This window comes from Chiloscyllium plagiosum, chromosome 10 (assembly GCF_004010195.1).
Source record: "Chiloscyllium plagiosum isolate BGI_BamShark_2017 chromosome 10, ASM401019v2, whole genome shotgun sequence".
NCBI lineage: Eukaryota > Metazoa > Chordata > Chondrichthyes > Orectolobiformes > Hemiscylliidae > Chiloscyllium > Chiloscyllium plagiosum.
The window spans coordinates 14458264-14476396 of record NC_057719.1 but is presented as its reverse complement, the minus strand read 5'-3'; the positions used below and the strand labels follow the sequence as shown (position 1 = coordinate 14476396).

At 40.1% G+C, this 18133-nt stretch overlaps 1 protein-coding gene across 1 annotated transcript in view; it reads left to right on the top strand.

Annotated features, from left to right (window-relative positions):
* LOC122553394 (latent-transforming growth factor beta-binding protein 2-like) overlaps positions 1-18133 on the top strand; it is a 366328-nt gene that overhangs the window by 55035 nt on the left and 293160 nt on the right. The window contains exons 4-5 of the mRNA XM_043697103.1: positions 9527-9718; positions 11951-12255. Coding sequence (XP_043553038.1) covers positions 9527-9718; positions 11951-12255 — 497 coding nt within the window. The remainder of the gene's footprint in view (positions 1-9526; positions 9719-11950; positions 12256-18133) is intronic.

Here is an 18133-nt window from a genome sequence, read left to right as displayed (position 1 = left end):
GCAATTTCTGTTTTTGTTTCAGATTTCCAGGGTCTGCAGTTCTTTAATTTATTTAATTGATCCATGCTGATGTCAGACGAAATGACTCAGTCAAACCTATACAGAGCTTCATCCCTTTATAGAAACAAACACTTCATTCTATAAACGGTTGAAGCCATCCATCAGAATGCTTACCTGCAGGACATGCCTTTGTGAAAATGATAGTTTGGGAAATCAGTCATGACGCACAAATCCTATAATGGTATGTGCCAATAGGAATGTGAAGTACTAGCACTTTTTTCGTTTTGTAACATTTATTTTTTGAACACTTCACTGCCAGTCCCAATTATCACTGTAGGGAATCTCATGTAATCTAATCTAATCATCGCAGGTATCAGCAAAGTGATGAAAGAGCTCATTGACAGTACTGATAAGAGGCACTTGCTCAGCAATAACTTACATATTGATCTCCAATATGGGTTATGTTAGAACCATTCCTGATTTTATTACAACTTTGTTCCAAAGCTGAATAAAAGAACTAAATTCCAGAGTGGCTCTTGCTGTCAAGGCAGCATTTGATGACAATGGTCCAAGCTAAACTAATGTCAGTAGGAATCAGGGTAAAACTCTACATTGGTTTGAGTCATTTTCAGCGCAAATGAAGAGGGTTATGATAGATCAACATGGCTCATCTCAGTACCAGAACTTCAGAGGAAGAGTTCCTCAGGAGAGTGTCCTCAGCACATCTTCAGCTTCTCCATCAACTGACCTTCCCTCCTTAAAGTCAGAAGCAGGAATGTTTGCAGATGATTGTAAAGTGCCCAGCACTGTTTACAATTCAGATACTGAAGTAGCCTTCATTCAAATGCAGCAAGATCAGACAACAGCAATGATGTATGGCATAAAGGTAATGTCAAGATGGTTGCATAATGATAACATCCCTGTATTAGTAGTCCAGAGGCTCGGGTTAATCTGTGGGTACGGGTTCAAATCCCATTGTAGCAACTGGTGGAATTTAAGTTCATTAATAAACCTGGGATTGAAACTAGTTTTTGTATTGGTGACCATGGAACTATCATTGTATTCTCACATAAAAATCCATCCAATTCACTAATGGCCTTTAGGCAAGGAAACCTGCTCTCCCTACCTTTTTCAGGTTTACATGTGACTCCAGACTCTCAGTCATGACATTGACTCTTAGTCACCCTCTGAAATGGCCTATTCAGTTACTCTATTCAAGTGCAATTAGGAATGAGTAGCAAATATACACCTTGCCGGCAAAATCCATATCCCATGAAAGGATAGTGGCAAGTGATATTTGCTTTGTACAAGTGTCAGGTAATGCACATCTTCAACAAGAGAGAATCTCACCATTTCCCCTTGATGTTCCTTACCACCGTTGAATCCACCCCTCTGTCAATATCCAGAATGTTAACTTTGAGTAAAATCTGAACTGGGCCAGCCATATCAATACTGTAGACAAAAGCACAGGCCAAAGACTAGGAACTCTGCAGCAAGCAACTTCTCTCCTCTCTGTTCGATATCTGTCCACCAACTGCAAGGTACACTCAGGACTGTGATAGAATGCTGTCCAGTTGCCCAGATGGATGCATTTCGATAAAACTCAAAGTTGACCACATCCAAGACAAAGCAACCCACATGAATAGCACACCATGCACCACTCCCAACATTGATTCCTTCCTTTACTGACCCACCGTGGCAGCAGTGCATACCATCTACAAAATACATAGGTCCAGCTACGATCTCTGAGGAGATAATTATGTCACTTATTTGACATTAGTTAAACCAACTAGTCTTAAGTTAACCTGTTATCTTGCTACTTTAATGATAAACTGCCTGAGAAATGTTCCTCTTTGGTCAAAGACTTCTTGATCTTCTCAGAATGGGTGAAGAAAATCTCAATTTTTCTTTCATTCTGCATTCCAGGTTCTCAACATACCACCAGACCTGAGTCAGTTCTTAATCCAAGTTTTCAGAAAATGCTTTGAGCTCAAAAATCATGATGTATATAAAGGACCTAAAACGACAGAAGAGAATTGCACATATTACCCAGGCTTGTAGCATGTCTTTTACATTTACAAATAATACCTGTTTCAGACTCAAGACCAGGTTTTTGTCAAGTTGGGAAGACTCCCTGGACCTGTAAAAATGGCCAGTGGGGCTCAAATCCAGAAGGTTAGAAATAGAAGGAATTAAGGACAAACTTTTTAAAAATGTCCAGGATTACAAAAGTCCTCAAGGTTTGGTTTAAAGTTCCCAGTTAGCTTGAAGGGTACTCTCAGCTTGGTTGCCTACCATCAGATTTCCACCTAACTTTCAAAATTGTATCCGGATGTCCCCACGTCTACAAGCATACGAAAAGTGACCTTCAGCCACATAAGGTGATAATTATTGTAGCAACTGCTGAACTCTGTCCCTTACCCTGAGGAGCAGCTTGAATTGAGCTCATACTGTACAGAAAATGGAGACCTGGATTTACCTTTATATTTTTAATCCAGATTATGATAGTTCACAAGGAAAAAAAGTCAGGAAAGAAGTCTCACACTGTTTCATATTTTGACAAAGTCTGCTGAGAAAGAAAATAAATCACAATAAATGGTCTTTATTTTCATTCTTGATTTTAAAAAATCTGTTCTAATGTTATGAAGAAATAAGGAAGAGAAAATTACTAACAGGTGGTTAGAAATGTTCTGCTGTAACAACAAGTTACTGATGGAAGATTAAAATTACACATTCCATGTGAACCAAGGAAACAAGCTGGGATGAAATGTGACAAGTTACATTTCACCGAAGAATAAAATTCTGTGAAATTATTCCAGAGCTTTGAGATGGACTTTTAACAGAAAATATGCACTTTGGAATAACATTTCTTTGTTCTGTGCTGTTAAAGTTCCAGAATTAATTCTATTTTTCTTCCTGTTATGAGTATTGCTTTTCAAATTCATAACACTTCTGTAAAGAATCCGTGCCAAATTGATTGTCTTGCTGTAATTGCAGGAGAAACAACAGCCCTATAAGTTTGTCACTTGGCAGACTAGCATAGTCTATATTATTTTTTTGGTACAACATCATCTTTTCATTTCCTTGAATAAATCCATGTTGAAATTCCAAACATTTCTTCTAGTTTGCCAGGTTGTTTTAAGAATTAGAAATGCCAGACAACAAGAACTTCATTGTATCTGAAAGTAAGAGTAATAGAGAGCTATTAATGTTTGTAAGTATTGTAACTTTGCCATCAGTTTTGGGGCTGAGTCAAGTGTAACTGATTTTAATATATTATTTGTTAGAGCAATTCATAAATGGTGTGAAACCAAAAATAAATTATGACTTGTTCCAACTAACCACAGGAGAACTTGCATTGGAATAGTATTCTCCAAGTTGTATGCTCAAACACGTTTCCAGATGGGTCAATATTGCATTGCCCATTTTAACATTATAAGTTTGTTTATAAAAGGCAAACAATAACTATTTGCATTTAAATGCACTACCTAAATGCAAAGGACGTTATAAGGTAATTCGAAGCTAGAGAATGACAGGGAACTGTTTTCTCAGACGAACAGTTTTCTCGGTTGAACAAAAGCAGAAATTGCTGGAGAAACTCAGCAGGTCTGGCAGCATCTGTGGAGAGAAAGCAGCACTAACTTTTGGAGTGTAGGGACCCTTCTTCAGAACGGTTCAGTTCTAAAGACGGGCCCCTGGACCCGAAGCATTAACTCTGCTTTCTCTCCACAGATGCGGCCAGACCTGCTAAGTTTCTCCAGCAATTTCTGCTTTTGCTTTCTAGCATCAGTAGTTCTTTGTTTTATTTTTTTAATTGCGTGTGATCTAAATTACTTAATGCCTGAGTAATTTATAGTGCATAAATTCTGACTTTGCATGTGATACCCTCGGTTCCCAGACAAAATAATAATTCCCAAAGAAGACACTTTCTGTTATAATATTATTATATTTTGTGCAGGAAAATGCCCTTTCCAATGCCTCTTCCATTAACTTCCTTACTACAATTTGGGAGCTTGTATTGTTTCTAAAGAGCAGAACAAATATGTGCAGGAGTATCGAATTTAGCCCCTCAATTCTTTTGTCATTGACAAGAAAAGGTTTCAAGGGGCTATTTTGACACTGTGGTGGTATCCCTATCTTTGAGCGTAATTGAATCCTAATTTCTTATTATAGCTAGATGCTAACTTTCTGTGATTAACAGACGAGGACGCATCTGCATTGCAGTATTCTCTGGTGTCTCTACATTTAAATAATGTTGGATTTTTTGTTTTTCCGACAAAAGTGGACAACCTCCTATTTTCTCTCATTCTAGTCTACCTGCTCATGTTTTTTTTTCCCAATGCATTTAACCTAACCGTATCCCATTGTAGACCTGTTCTTCTTATTCTCTTCAAACCTATCTATCTTTGTATCATCAAATTTTGGTTACAGTGCATTCTATCTCTTCATCCAAATCATTTAGATTTTTAAAAAATGTTCATGGCATTTGGGTGCCACTCCCTGGGTTGGCATTTTTGTCTGTGCTTAGATGTCCAGAGGACAATTAAAAGTCAACCATATTGCTGTCGATCTGGAGTCACATGTAGGCCCGATTTCCTTCCTTCAAGTGAACCAGATATGATTTTGTAACCATCCATGGTAGTTACATGTCTGGTGATTGTAATGTGGTCAGCCAAATGGATGTCACTGAATATAAGTTCCCTGACTGGGGCTGTTAATCTGACGCAATCAGGGAGCCCTGGCTGACAGATATAAACAAGAGTGTCCTCAGAAAGTTCAGAGCTCCACTCAGATCCAACCCAGACACAGACTCTGTTTGAGTGAAAGGAGATGACAGTGATGAAGGACTGTGGAGCTAAACAGTAAAGCCTTGTGTATCTCTGCATTCATACAGGTCCTCTGTCATAACACACGTTTCGTCAACACGAATTTGCTGTAATGCGATTGGTGAATTGGGGACACTGTTTAAAAAAAAAACAGTGTCAGAGGTTCTGTTCACTCTGAGAGCTGGCTCTGAGGGAGCTGGATCATTTTCGAGGACTCTCCATGTGTAAATAAAGGGTGACTTGGTGACAGGATACTGGTCTCTGTGGAGTAGAAAAAAAAAACAACAGTGTCAACCAGGAGTTTTGCTCACTCTGAGAGCTGGCTCTGAGGGAACCGGATCAGTGTGTGAAAAAACAAAAAATAATCAAGAGTGTCAGATATTCTGTTTATTCTGAGAGCTGGCTCTGAGGGAGCTGGATCAGTGTCAAGGACTGTCCACATTTAAATAAAGGATGACTTAATGATGAGGTACTGACCTCTGTAGAGTTATTTCAATGTAGTTGCTATCAAGTCTGTTTTTCATTCCAGATTTTTAATGAGTTCAAATTTCACCACCTACCATTCTGAGATCGGAACACACATCCCCAGAACAAATTAGCCTGTTCTTAATTACCAGTTCAGTGACCAACATCTCCCCAATAAATAGTTAACCCCCTCAGCTCTGATCCCTATGGCTTTCCACTAGTTACAGTTTGTAGATTCAGAGTGAGCCATTTATCCTGACTCTGTTTCTTGTATATTTTTCAACTATCCATGTTAATGGATCATGTGCCACAGAATGAGCTCCAATATTGTTGAGTTACAAAACCTTCACAGCCCCGAAACAATATGAGCAATGGGGAGCAGGTTGCAAGTCTTGCTTGAGGTTGCACAAGACCCTGTGATAACCAGGCTGACCCTCAGTGCCAACGTTGACCTATGTTGCCTTCCCTATTCAATCAATTCCTAAGTGTGAACAACAAATGGAAACTGGCTACAACCACACCCAGAGCAAATGGAATCAGTACTTTTTCTGTCATGACTTGTGGGCTCTGGTATGAACTTGAGATAAGTTACTTGACAAGATTCTGAGAGACAAGATATACATGAATTTGGTTTGATTAGGATTAGTCAGCATGGCTTTGTGAGTGGGAGATCATGCCTCACAAATTTGTTCGAGTTCTTTGATGACATGACTAGGAAGGTTGTTGAAGGCAGGATGGCAGACCTAGTCTGAATGGATTTCGCTAAGGCTTTTGAAAAGGTTCTACATGGTAGGCTACTCTGGAAGGTTAGATTGCATGGAATCCAGAGGGAGCTGGAAAATTGGATACAGAATTGGCTTGATAGTAGGAAGCAGAGGGTAACAGTGGAAGGATGCTTGTTGGACTGGAGGCCTGCGACTATTGCAGTGCCTCAGTGGTTGGTGCTGGACCCATTACTATGTGTTATCTATATCAATAATTTGGATGAGAACGTACAAGGCATGATTAATAAGTTTGCAGATGACACTAAAATAGGTGGTATTGTGAATAGTGAGGAAGGTTATCAGAAATTGCAGCAGGACTTTGATCAGCTGGGGAAGTGGACTGAGAAATGGCAAATTGAGTTTAATATAGATAAGTGTGAGGTCTTGCATTTTGGAAAGTCAAATCAAAGTAGGGGTTTCATGGTGAATGGTAGGGCTGTATTGAGACCTCGGTAACAGTCGTAAGCCTTTGTTTTGTATTCTTAATTCTTGACATCCAAGGTTCTCCAGTTTTGGTCCTACCCTTTGTCATTTCATGAATATATTTGTTATTTCTTGAATGCTCCCACTGCTCTGGAAAAGAAATTAGTGCAAATAGTTCCCAGTCCATTTGGACCAATTCATATCTTCATAAAATCAGGCTTTCCTTAGTTTAGAGCTTTATTCAGCAGCCATCTTTCCCTTTTGTGTGACCATATTCAATCCAACTGAGTTATGGTCACTATTTTCAACATGTTCCCCTCCTGATATACCTTCCACCTGTCCAGTCTCATTTCTGAATATTTGGCCCATAACTGCCACTCCTTTGTTGTATTTTCTATGTTTTCACGAAAAACAAATTCTCCAGTGCAGCAAGCAGTGACCATTTCTAACAAAGAGAATCTACATCAAGTTGAAAAAAAAAATACAATCTGGCAAAGATTAGTTGTTAGCCAGAGGATTAAAAAGGTTTTAAAAATCATCAGAAGAAGACCAAAAGAGGGAGAAAATAAGCTTTGTGCATAAATGCACAAATAATATCAAGATGGACAACACAAGCTTCCTTATATAAGAATATGTGTGTACATAAAGGAGGAGAAAGGCTAAAGTGGATATAGGTCTTTTAGAGAATGAGGCTGGGGAAATAATAATGGCAAATTGTTTGCACTTACAATCTAACACTATTGATCCTGCGCCTACATTTGTAGTTTTTGTCATGCCTTCCCATGTGTTTGGGTATATTTTGAATAGTCAGCAGTTTTTCTAGAACAAAATTGGAAACGTTTGACATTTTCCATGATATTGACTGTGTGGAAGATGTGTTCATCACTCTTTGTTTCACTCCTTCTCAGGTTATAGTTTGTTGATCAATTCTCGTGGTGAGATATCACTTGTCTTTATTGTAGTTTGAAGCTACTCCTTGCGAATGGTCTTTTAGGATCAGCTCTCTGTAGCCGCCTCAGCCTTTGATCTAGTCAACTGCTTCTAAAGGTTTTCTTGATTGAAATTTGAGTATTTCCTTGATGCAGGCAGGAGGCCACACTTTCCCAATGTCTTGCTATATTTGGGTATGTCAATATTATGATTATGTCAATTGTCAAGTTGCAAAGATTGCCTTGTACTTACACCTAATCTTCTGTATGTCATCAACACTAAATCTTTGAGCTGTCTAGCAAATCTTTCTGGGAAATTTTGATGGGGCTTGATGAAATCATCAATTTAACAATTCCAGTTGCTGGCTCCCCATTGTAAAATCATATTGTGCATCCTTTGCTCTTTACCCAATCTTGAAGTGGTCTATGAGTTCTATAAGATATGTCTAAATGACGTAAATTCTAGTCAATGAAGTTGACCAATTGACTGACACTGAATCAGTCTTCTAGTGTAATCCATGTCTTCTGAAGATCTCTTCATTCTTCAACTGACATTAATCCTGACATGTTAAGACAGTGTAGACCTTTTCCCCCGACTTGTGAAGCTAATATTAATGGCCTGTTTTTATTCACTGGAAACATCTGATTGTAGAAAGCATTGCTTTAAGTACAGTTTAAACATAGTACTTCAGACCTCCTAGCAGAATTTACAATGTACAGTTTTGGTCTCCTTACTTGAGAAAGGATGTACTGGCACTGGAGGGGGTGCAGAGGAGGTTCACTGGATTGATTCTGGAATTCAGAGAATTGCGTTGAGAAAGGTTGAGTAGACTGAGACTATACACTTTGGAATTTAGAAGAATAAGGGGGGATCTTATAGAAACAGATAAAGTTATGAAGGGAATAGAAGACTTAGAAGCAGGAAGGTTATTCCCACTGGTGGGTGAAACTAGAACAAGGGGGCATTGCCTCAAAATAAGGGGGAACAGATTCAGGACTGAGTTGAGGAGGAACTCCTTCACCCAAAGCGTTGTGAATCTGTGTGGAATTCCCTGCTCAGTGAAGCAGTTGAGGCTACCTCCTTGAATGCTTTTAAGGCAAAGATAATTTTTTTGAAAAGTAAAGGAGCTAAGGGACATGGTGAGGCAAATCCCTCAATTATGCCTCCCTATGCTTTCCCATTGTTAGAAACAGATGCCTTACAGCACCAAATAATGCAACCCTTCTTACACTCAATTGACTTAAATTCACATCTAACTGTCGGTGTGTGTTTTCCCAGTTTCCAATCAATTCTGCTTTGTTCTTCAAGAATATGTTTTCCATTTATATCTTTCCTATCACAAATTCTTTCCCACACAACTGTCTGTAAAACGACGGTGAAATCGTTGTAGAACATGGAATATTTTCTGCTAAATATGAGCACTTTAAGTAATTTTACCTCTTGCATGTAATTTGGCGTTGTTAGTTCCCTGCAAGGTGAACTCTCAATCTTTGCCTTAAGACAGTTTTTCTAAAGACATGCAGCAAGTAAGTGAGTATCTTAACAGGAAAACCAAATTAATAATAGATAAACAGGATGGAAAAAGCCTCGCATTCAAGTAATTTGCGACTTGTAGTTATTTGAACTTCTTTGTCACAATTGACACTATATAAAAATTCTCAGTGCTCTGGGGTAGTTTTTAACCAAGAATATATACGTGATTCTCTGTAAAGCCTTTTACATTTGGTAGTAAAGCATCAGTCCTGGTTATTGGTAAGATATTAATTATTTTTAATTTCATGGTCAGATGGAAAGGGGAAGTAACTGACAGAGCAATCTTAATTGAAAAATATGGGGAAAAGGGCTTAAAAGCTAAGTATCATAGTGTTAACTACCTTTAAATAACAGGCAGAGTCTCTTAGGTCACCTCCTAAGGAGCCAACATTCAAACAAAGGCAATTAGTAGTTGTTAATTATCTTTCAGGAGAGTTTCTTAATCACACATGAAGCATCCTGTTCTTGACCCTTAAGTAACACCAGTGAGCTGTCAGAAGTAGGAAATCAATTGTTCAAATGGTGCATAAATCAATTCAATTAGCAATTGTTCTCATTACTGACTTCCTTATAATTGTGTTATAGATTTCTGCCAGATCCCCTGCCTGAATGGAGGATACTGCATTGGAAGAGACAAGTGCAGGTGCCCATCAAACTCAACAGGGAAGTTCTGCCACCTTCCAGTTCCTCCTGAAAAGCAAACTGTGTCAAAGACAGTACCTGCCCGTTCATCAGCTTCGCAGTCTGTGTATACTCTGCCTCTTTCGAACCAACAAGGTAATGTGACAAATTCTTGGATTTACACTGAATTGTCATTATAAGTTACAATGTTTTTACCTTAAAATCAGTGTCAAAGTTGGTCCACTGAGTGGAAAAAATTGTTAATTTGTGCTATTTAGATAGATATTTAATTTGAGTCGATAGAATTATTTTGCCCCTATTGAATATAATTTCATTCATATTTCTACATTACTGTTGGCTATTTTTCAGGATAATAATGGGATATCATTTTCAAAATGCAAAGGCAACATTTCAATGTCCATTTACCTTTGAGAAGATGGTATTGGATTCTCTTTAAAGGACTTTGTTTAGCTCAGTTGGCTGCTTTGCAGAGCAGAGTGATGCCAACAGTGTGTGTTCAATTCCTTCACCAGCTGAGATTACCGTGAAGGATTCTTCTCAGCCTGTCCCCTTGTCTGAGACATGGTGACCCTCTGGTTAAAACACCACCATTTTCTCTCTCTCTCTCTTTTGCAAGTGCGACTATGATATCTAAACCGTACCTCTCCTATCCGGGTTCGATTCCACCCCAGAGTGACTGTCAGTGTGAAGTTTGCACATTCTCCCCATTTCTGCGTTGGTTTCCTCCTGGTGCTCTGGTTTCCTCTCTCAATCCAAAATGTGCAGGTTAGATGAATTGGCCATTCTAAATTGCCCATAGTGTTCCTGATGAAGGGCTTTTGCCCAAAACGTCGATTTTACTGCTCCTCGGATGCTGCCTGACCTGCTGTGCTCTTCCAGCACCACTAATCCAGAATCTGGTTTCCAGCATCTGCAGTCATTGTTTTTACCATAGTGTTCAGGGATGTGGAGGTGAGGTGCATTAGTCAGGTGTAAGTATTGGATAATAGGGTAGGGGAATGGGTCTGGGTGGGTTACTCTCCGGAGGGTCGGTGTGGAGTTGTTGGGCCGAAGGGCCTGTTTCCACTTTGTCAGGATTCTATGACTCTATTCTATGATTCTAGGAATTCGCACTAGGAATTCATCTTCCCAACTTCCCAACTTCGCCCCCACCCCCACAATGCTACTGCCCAATCCAACACTTATAGTAATAAAATAAAAAGAAAATAAAGGGAAATAAAAGCAACAAGTCTCAGGCCCTTCTGCCCATCGGGTACCGCTCAATCAATAGCTGGTCTGGAGGCTTAGGTTCATTCCTTGCACCCTTCACCATCCCGGTCTGAGGTGAAGTCCAATAGCTCAGAACGAAATTCTCCCCTTCTCTCCTATACAGTGCAACAAACAGGACGTACAGAAAAACAAGTTAATTGTGCTGTTTTCAGCACATACAGGAATGTTCACAGGGCCCGTTCCAGGTCATGCAGCTGTTAAATATCATCAACTTTAGCCCATCCTATACATGAGGCTAGATGACTCTTCATCAGAGCTCTGATTTGAGAGTGTGTTGCTGGCAAGGCACAGCAGGTCAGGCAGCATCCGAGGAGCAGGAAAATTGACGTTTCGGGCCTCGGTTGCTTTTCCAGCAACGCACTCTCAACTCTGATATCCAGCATCTGCAGGCCTCACTGTCTCCTATCAGAGCTCTGATGAAGTCATCTAGACTCAATGTTACTTTGCTCTCTCTCCATGGATGCTACCTAACCCACTGTGATCTCCAGCATTTCGTGCATTGAGAGGAGGTTTAAGTCCCTGCTTCCCACTCCTCAAGCAAAAACATATTTGAAATACATTAGTTTGCTATTCACTTCCTTCCATCTATACTGAGAACCCAGGCAACGTAACCACAGTCTTAGCAAGGTTGGAAATAGAACCGTAAGTTCACCATGATTTCAGAGGCCCCTGACCTGTTTTTCCTGAGCAGAATTCACCTCTTGTCTTTGTAGATGGTTTGACAGTCACTCGAGGATGGAATCACACCCAGGCACTGTGAGGCAGCAGTGCTAACCACTGAGCCCTTGAAGACACCTGTAACACAGCTGTTTTCTGTTCAAATGAATAGATAGATGACCAGGTGGTCTTCCAAAATATTTGCGGTGTACCTCCTTTCCAACCTCCTGACATATTTAATTGTCCACTTTTTGGTCTGTTAGATGAAGAGGAGCTGCAAATATGGTGGCTAGATGTCCTTCTTCTATTAGGTAATCTTTGAAAAGTTCTGCATTGAAGTACTGTCTTTATTGTTGTGAAGGCAAAGAAAATAATACAGTTTGAAAGAACATGCATCGTTAATTTCCAGTATTTTGAATGGTTATTCCATTTTCCCTACAGTTGTAATGCTTCCGTCCTTGGTTAATATCCACGTAAACCACCCACCAGAGGCCACTGTGCAGATTCATCAAGTGGCAAGAGTTAAAACCGTACCTGACACTCCAATCAAGAACAGCATAAAACTGTCACAGGAGCAACAGCCAACCCATTCAGTTCAACAAAGGTCACAGCTTAATGCTAATGGAAATGTAAACGGCCAGCCCAAACCTCAGTCACAACCTCAGTCACAACCACAGTCACAACCACAACCACCAACCAGAACTCTGAATGTGGGAAGATGCTTTCAGGAAACAGCTGATGGTCAGGTAGGGTATTATTTGTAACTCGCATAATGAAAAGAAAAATAAGGAATAAAGAAAGTCAACTCATAAAACGTTGATCATGTATCACAGTAAGTTATTTATTCTCTGCATTTTGTTTTGCAGTTAACGATGTCAGAATTGATCTATAGCTTGCCTCCATATACTGCAGTTTGTCACATATATATCTCCTATGTTCTTAACAGAAATCTTTCTGTCTTGGGTGTGAAGTTGACAATTGACCTAGGAAAAACTCCTGCTTGTGGATGAGAGTCCCAAACTTCCACCACTCTTTAAGTCCAGAAATGTTTTGAAATTTTAGTCAGATTCAATTGTTTGAAAAAATTGTTTTTGTCAATCTATGTCCCTATCTGTTCCTCTTAATGTTCAGAAACCTAGACCAAAACCCCTTAGCCGTCTTTACTCATAGTCTTTGATCTGGTTTTTGGCAATAGCCTATTATTCTGATAGAGCTGTGTTGCATTCCCTCCAAGCCAGAGGTCCTTTTCCTAATGTATGCTGTCAAGAACCTGCAGGACTCAAGGTGCAATCTAACTAGGGCCATCCTATTTACCGTTTATGAATATGTTTTGTACCTAGCTGTGAAATTTCATCAATCTACACACAAGGACTCTTTAGTTTCTGTGCGCCTCCACTGCTTGTAATTTTCACCACTTGGAAAGTTCTTGGCATCTCTGTAGAAGCTAACTGAGTGCAAGCTGACAGTATTTTGATCATTCAGTTTACATCCAAAAGTGGATGATGTTGCAACTGCCTCAGATGAAATCTGTTTGTCATTACCAAACCTTATATTTCTTTAAACAGGATTGTAAATTTATATATTCCATGTGCAGTTGATTGCAATGCCACATCGTTATATCATTGACAGATTGCTGTGTGATTTGGTTTAAGTCATTAATAAATAGCAAATAATTGAGGTTTTGGCAAGCCCTTGAGGGATTCTACTAGTCACACACAGTCAATTTGTACACTTATGCCTCTATCCACTGAGACTATCTCCCGTACAGGCTAATGGCTTGTCCTCAATTCCATAAGCTTCAATTTCAGCGAATAGTATCTTGTGTGGGACTTACTTTAATGCATTATCGCTGCTATTAATAGCATCCATTTACAATCCCATGTCTACTGCTTTTGTTACATTGTCAAAAATCACATGCCACCAGGTTATAGTCCAACATGTTTATTTGAAATCACTAGCTTTTGAAACACTGCTCCTTTATCAGGTACTCTGAAAGCTAGTGGTTTCAAATAAACCTGTTGGACTATAACTTGGTGTCATGCAATTTTTGACCTTATCCAACCCAGTCCAACACTGGCACTTCCACATCCTCCTTACATTGATTCAGCAAGGTTGTTACTGATTACGTTTGGATGTAGGTTTGCTCGCTGAGCTGGAAGTTTCATTTCCAGACATTTTGTCACCCTACTGGATAACATCTTCAGTGGGCCTCAGGTTAAGCAATGCTGAAAATTCCTGCTTTCTATTTATATGTTTGGGTTTCTTTGGGTTTGTGATGTCATTTCCTGTGGTGATGTTATTTCCTGTGGTGAAGTCACTTCCTGTTCCTTTTCTCAGGGGGTGGTAGACAGGGTCTAACTTGATGTGCTTGTTGATAGAGTTCCGGTTGGAATGCCATGATTCTAGGAATTCTTGTGCATGTCTTTGTTTGACTTGTCCAAGGATGGATGTGTTGTCCCAGTTGAAGTGGTGTCCTTCCTCATCTGTATGTGAGGGTACTAGTAAATTAGGGTCATATCTTTTTGTGGCTAGTTGGTGTTCGTGTATCCTGGTGGCTAGTTTTCTGCCTGTTTGTCCAATGTAGTGCTTGTTACAGTCCTTGCACGGTGTTTTGTAAATGACATTAGTTTGGCTTGTTGTCTGTGTTCGGTTTTTCAAGTTATTAGCTGCTGTGTTAGTGTGTTCCTGGATTTGTGGGCTACAATGATGCCAAGGGGTCTGAGTAGTCTGGCAGTCATTTCCGAGATGTCTTTGAAGTAGGGGAGGGTGGCTAGGGTTTCTGGACGTGTTTTTTCTGCTTGTTTGGATTTGTTGCTGAGAACTCTGCAGACTGTGTTCATTGGGTACCTTTATTTTTGAGTACACTGTACAGGTGATTTTCCTCTGCTCTGCGTAGTTCCTTTCTGCTGGCTCGTTGAATTAATGTTCTGATGCAGCTGCAGACAAAACAAGCAGACAAAACACGTCCAGAAACCCTAGCCACTCTCCCCTGCATCAAAGACATCTTGGAAATGATTGCCAGACTACTCAGACCTCTTGGCATCATTGTAGCCCACAAACCCATCAACACACTAAAACAGCAGCTAATGAACTTGAAAGACCTTACACAGACAACAAGCAAAACTAATGTCATTTACAAAATACTGTGAAAAGGACTGTAACAAACACAACATTGGACAAACAGGTATAAAACTAGCCACTAGGATACATGAACACCAACTATCCACAAAAAGACATGACCCTCTCTCACTAGTATCCTCACATACGGATAAGGAAGGACACCACTTCAACTGGAACAATACATCCATCCTAGGACAAGCCAAACAAAGATACGCACCAGAATTCCTAGAAGTATGGCATCACAACCAGAACTCTATCAACAAACACATCGTGTTAGACCCTGTCTACCAAACCTTGAGAAAAGGAACTGGAAGTGACTTCACCACGGGAAATAACATCACTCCAGGGAATGACATCACCAACCCAAAGAAACCCAAACTTATGAATAGAAAGCAGGAATTTTCAGCATTGCTTCACCTGAGCCCACTGAGATGTTACCTAGTAGGGTGACGAAATGCCTGAAAATGACCCTTCCATCTCAGCGAGCAAATCTACATCTATAACCTCAACCTGAGTTACAAATCTTCTCAAAACTCATTACTGATTACTGTTATTGATTAAGCAAGCGTATAGTAACAACCCTCAGGTTGGTCTTTCTGGTGAGCTGAAAATTATCAAGGAGTTCAGTCACTCTCTGTAATTATAAGTACTATTCAGTTTTCTAAAACTTTGAGAATGGAAATGGAGAGCCTTCTCCGATCATAAAGTTATCAGAGCCTTCATTGCAGGAGCTAGGGCAGTCTTTATGGCCTCTGTGTTAGTTGTCCTGTTAGTGATTTTTGAGAAGATTTGTAGCTCAGGTTGATGGTAAGTAAGCTTGAAGGTTTGTTTTCAGATGTTTCGTCACCATACTAGGTAACATTATCAGTGTGAGTCTCCAGTGAAGCGCGGATGGTATATCCCACCTCTCTATTTATAGGTCTTGGTTTCTTAAGGTAAGAAATATACCTTCTCTTGAAAAAACAACCAGAAATGACATCACCCACCTTAAGAAACCAAGACCTATTAATAGCGAGGCAGGACATACCACCAGTGCTTCACCGGAGACTCTCACTGATGTTTCCTAGCGTGGTGACGAAATGTCTGAAAACAAACCTTCCAGCTCACTGAGTTAACTTGCATACTTAGTTGTCCTGTAGCTGGCACACAGGATGGATTGGATTACTTTAAGCACATTATCATAATTTCTCTTTGAAATACACAGCATTCTCAAGGGACTTGACAGAGCAAATACTAAGGAAATGCTTCCCCACATGGGAGAGTCTAGGACCAGAGGGCATAGTCTCAGAATAAAGGGGCACCAGTTTAATACTGAGATGAGGATTTCTTCTCTCTGAGGGCTGAGAGTCTTTGGAACCCTTTGCCTCAGAGAGTGTTGCAGGATATTTTTTAGACTCTGGTAGACATAACCTTGATCAGTCAGGGAATCATGTGTTTTGGGAAAAGGGCAGGAAAGAGAACATGGGGGATGGCAGATTAGCCATGATCCTATTGAGGGGCTGAATGGCCTACTCCTGTTCCCATTTCTTCTGGTCTTATAGTACAGACTTAGAGTCCCATGTATTTTCACATAAAATAACGTTTTTAGAAACATTTTTAGTGGCTCCACATATTTATTATTTGACTCCTCCTTGGGCTATAGGCATAACTGACAAGACCAGCATTTCCCATTTATTCCAAACCTGAGTGGATTGTTGGGTCATTTCAGAGGGCAGGTAGGATCTGGCCAATGACAATGCTAATGACATAACCTTGCATGTCGAAGGCAATCCAGGTGAGGATGAAAAATATCCTTCACTAAAGCATGTTAATGAACCAGATGGGCTTTTATAAACAACCAGTTTAAACTTTACTGGTTGCCATTGGCAGGACTTGCATCAATTGATCCCATAGCATTGACCTGAGTGTCTGGATTACTTGAGTAACATTACATTGTGCCATAAACTCTTCCCAATCCATCATTTTCATTTTTAAACCAGAGATCTGGATCCTGAGCATCCTCAGATAGGGACTCCCAATTCTCTCACTGATTATTATTTGCTTCTTCAAGTTTAGCTTCTGGTCCCTTCTGTTTGATTTGCTCTGTACACCATCCTGTGGCTGTAAACATTATTTATGATTGTTCCTGGTAATTCTAAGAGTGCCCTATCGTTAAGTGCAGGGGTTTGGGAGAATTCTCATAACATGACCAGGACAACGACATCAATTATCATTGGGTAAGAATTTATAGCGGAAAACTGCCACAGAAGAGCAGTCAAATGGGATATGAATAGACAACTCCAGCTGAGGACCTCTTTGGATTAAGTGGAATAAAATGATCTGATGGGCTATGCAGTGTGCACCATGAGGATAATTCTTAAATTTCAAATGTTGAAGACTTCATAATGCCTGTGAGGTGTTGCAAGGCACATTAGGTGGAATCTTATCAGGATGTGGACCATAGTGAGAAAGTTGGGAGAATTGCATGAGAAATCCTACACTACCTGATGCTGGTAGTGAGAAGTCTCATTTTCCAACCTAGTTTTGCATATTGAGATGAGATTCCCACTATTGAGCTGCAAGAGGATTTATATAATCCTATTATATAATTATTGATGCATCCCAAAGTGCAGAATGATAGTATCATAGCACACAATAAGTGGATTGGAGGTATACCATATTGTTATTGACGGGCTGGATACCTATTGGATACCAACATCTGTAGATACGAGGCATGGGTGGCTGCTACCCTGAGGCAGGAATGAGAAACTGCCATTTTGAGGATCGATTGAAGAGGTTGGGACTGTTCTCTTTGGAGAGTGGAAGGCTGAGAGGAGATTTAATAGAAGTTTGCAAAATCATGAGCAGGTGGGAATAGAGTAGATAAGGAGATGCTGTTCCTGCTTGGAAATGGATTCAAAATGAAAGGGCATTGATTTAAAATGATGTGTAATCGAAGGAACAGTGATATGAGAAACAAACAAACTTTTTCACACAGCGAGTAATTAGGGTATGGAATGCACTGCCTGGAAATATAGTGAAGGTAGGTTCAAGAGAGCATTGGATAGAAATGGTTCGCAGGGTTATAGAGGAAAAGAAGATTGGCACTAGTATTCGAACGAGTGCAGGAAAGATGAGCTGAATGGCGTCATTCTGTGATCTGACAATTCTGTGCTTCAATGACACTAGTAACTAGGGTTTTCATTCCTGGTAACTAGGATCATTACCTAACCTTAGCTCATCAATTTTATCAAGTCAGGGATTAAACACACTTTGAAAATTCCCAACATGGAAGTCAGATGAAGGGCTTATGTCCAAAATGTTGATTCGCCTGATCCCTGCATGGCACGGTGGCTCAGTGGTTAGCACTGCTGCCTCACAGCACCAGGGTCCTGGGTTCGATTCCAGCCTCAGGCGACTGTCTGTGTGGGTTTCCTCCTGGCCCACAGTCCAAAGATGTGCAAGTCAGGTGAATTAACCATGCTAAATTGCCCATAGTGCTAGGCGCATTAGTCAGAGGGAAAT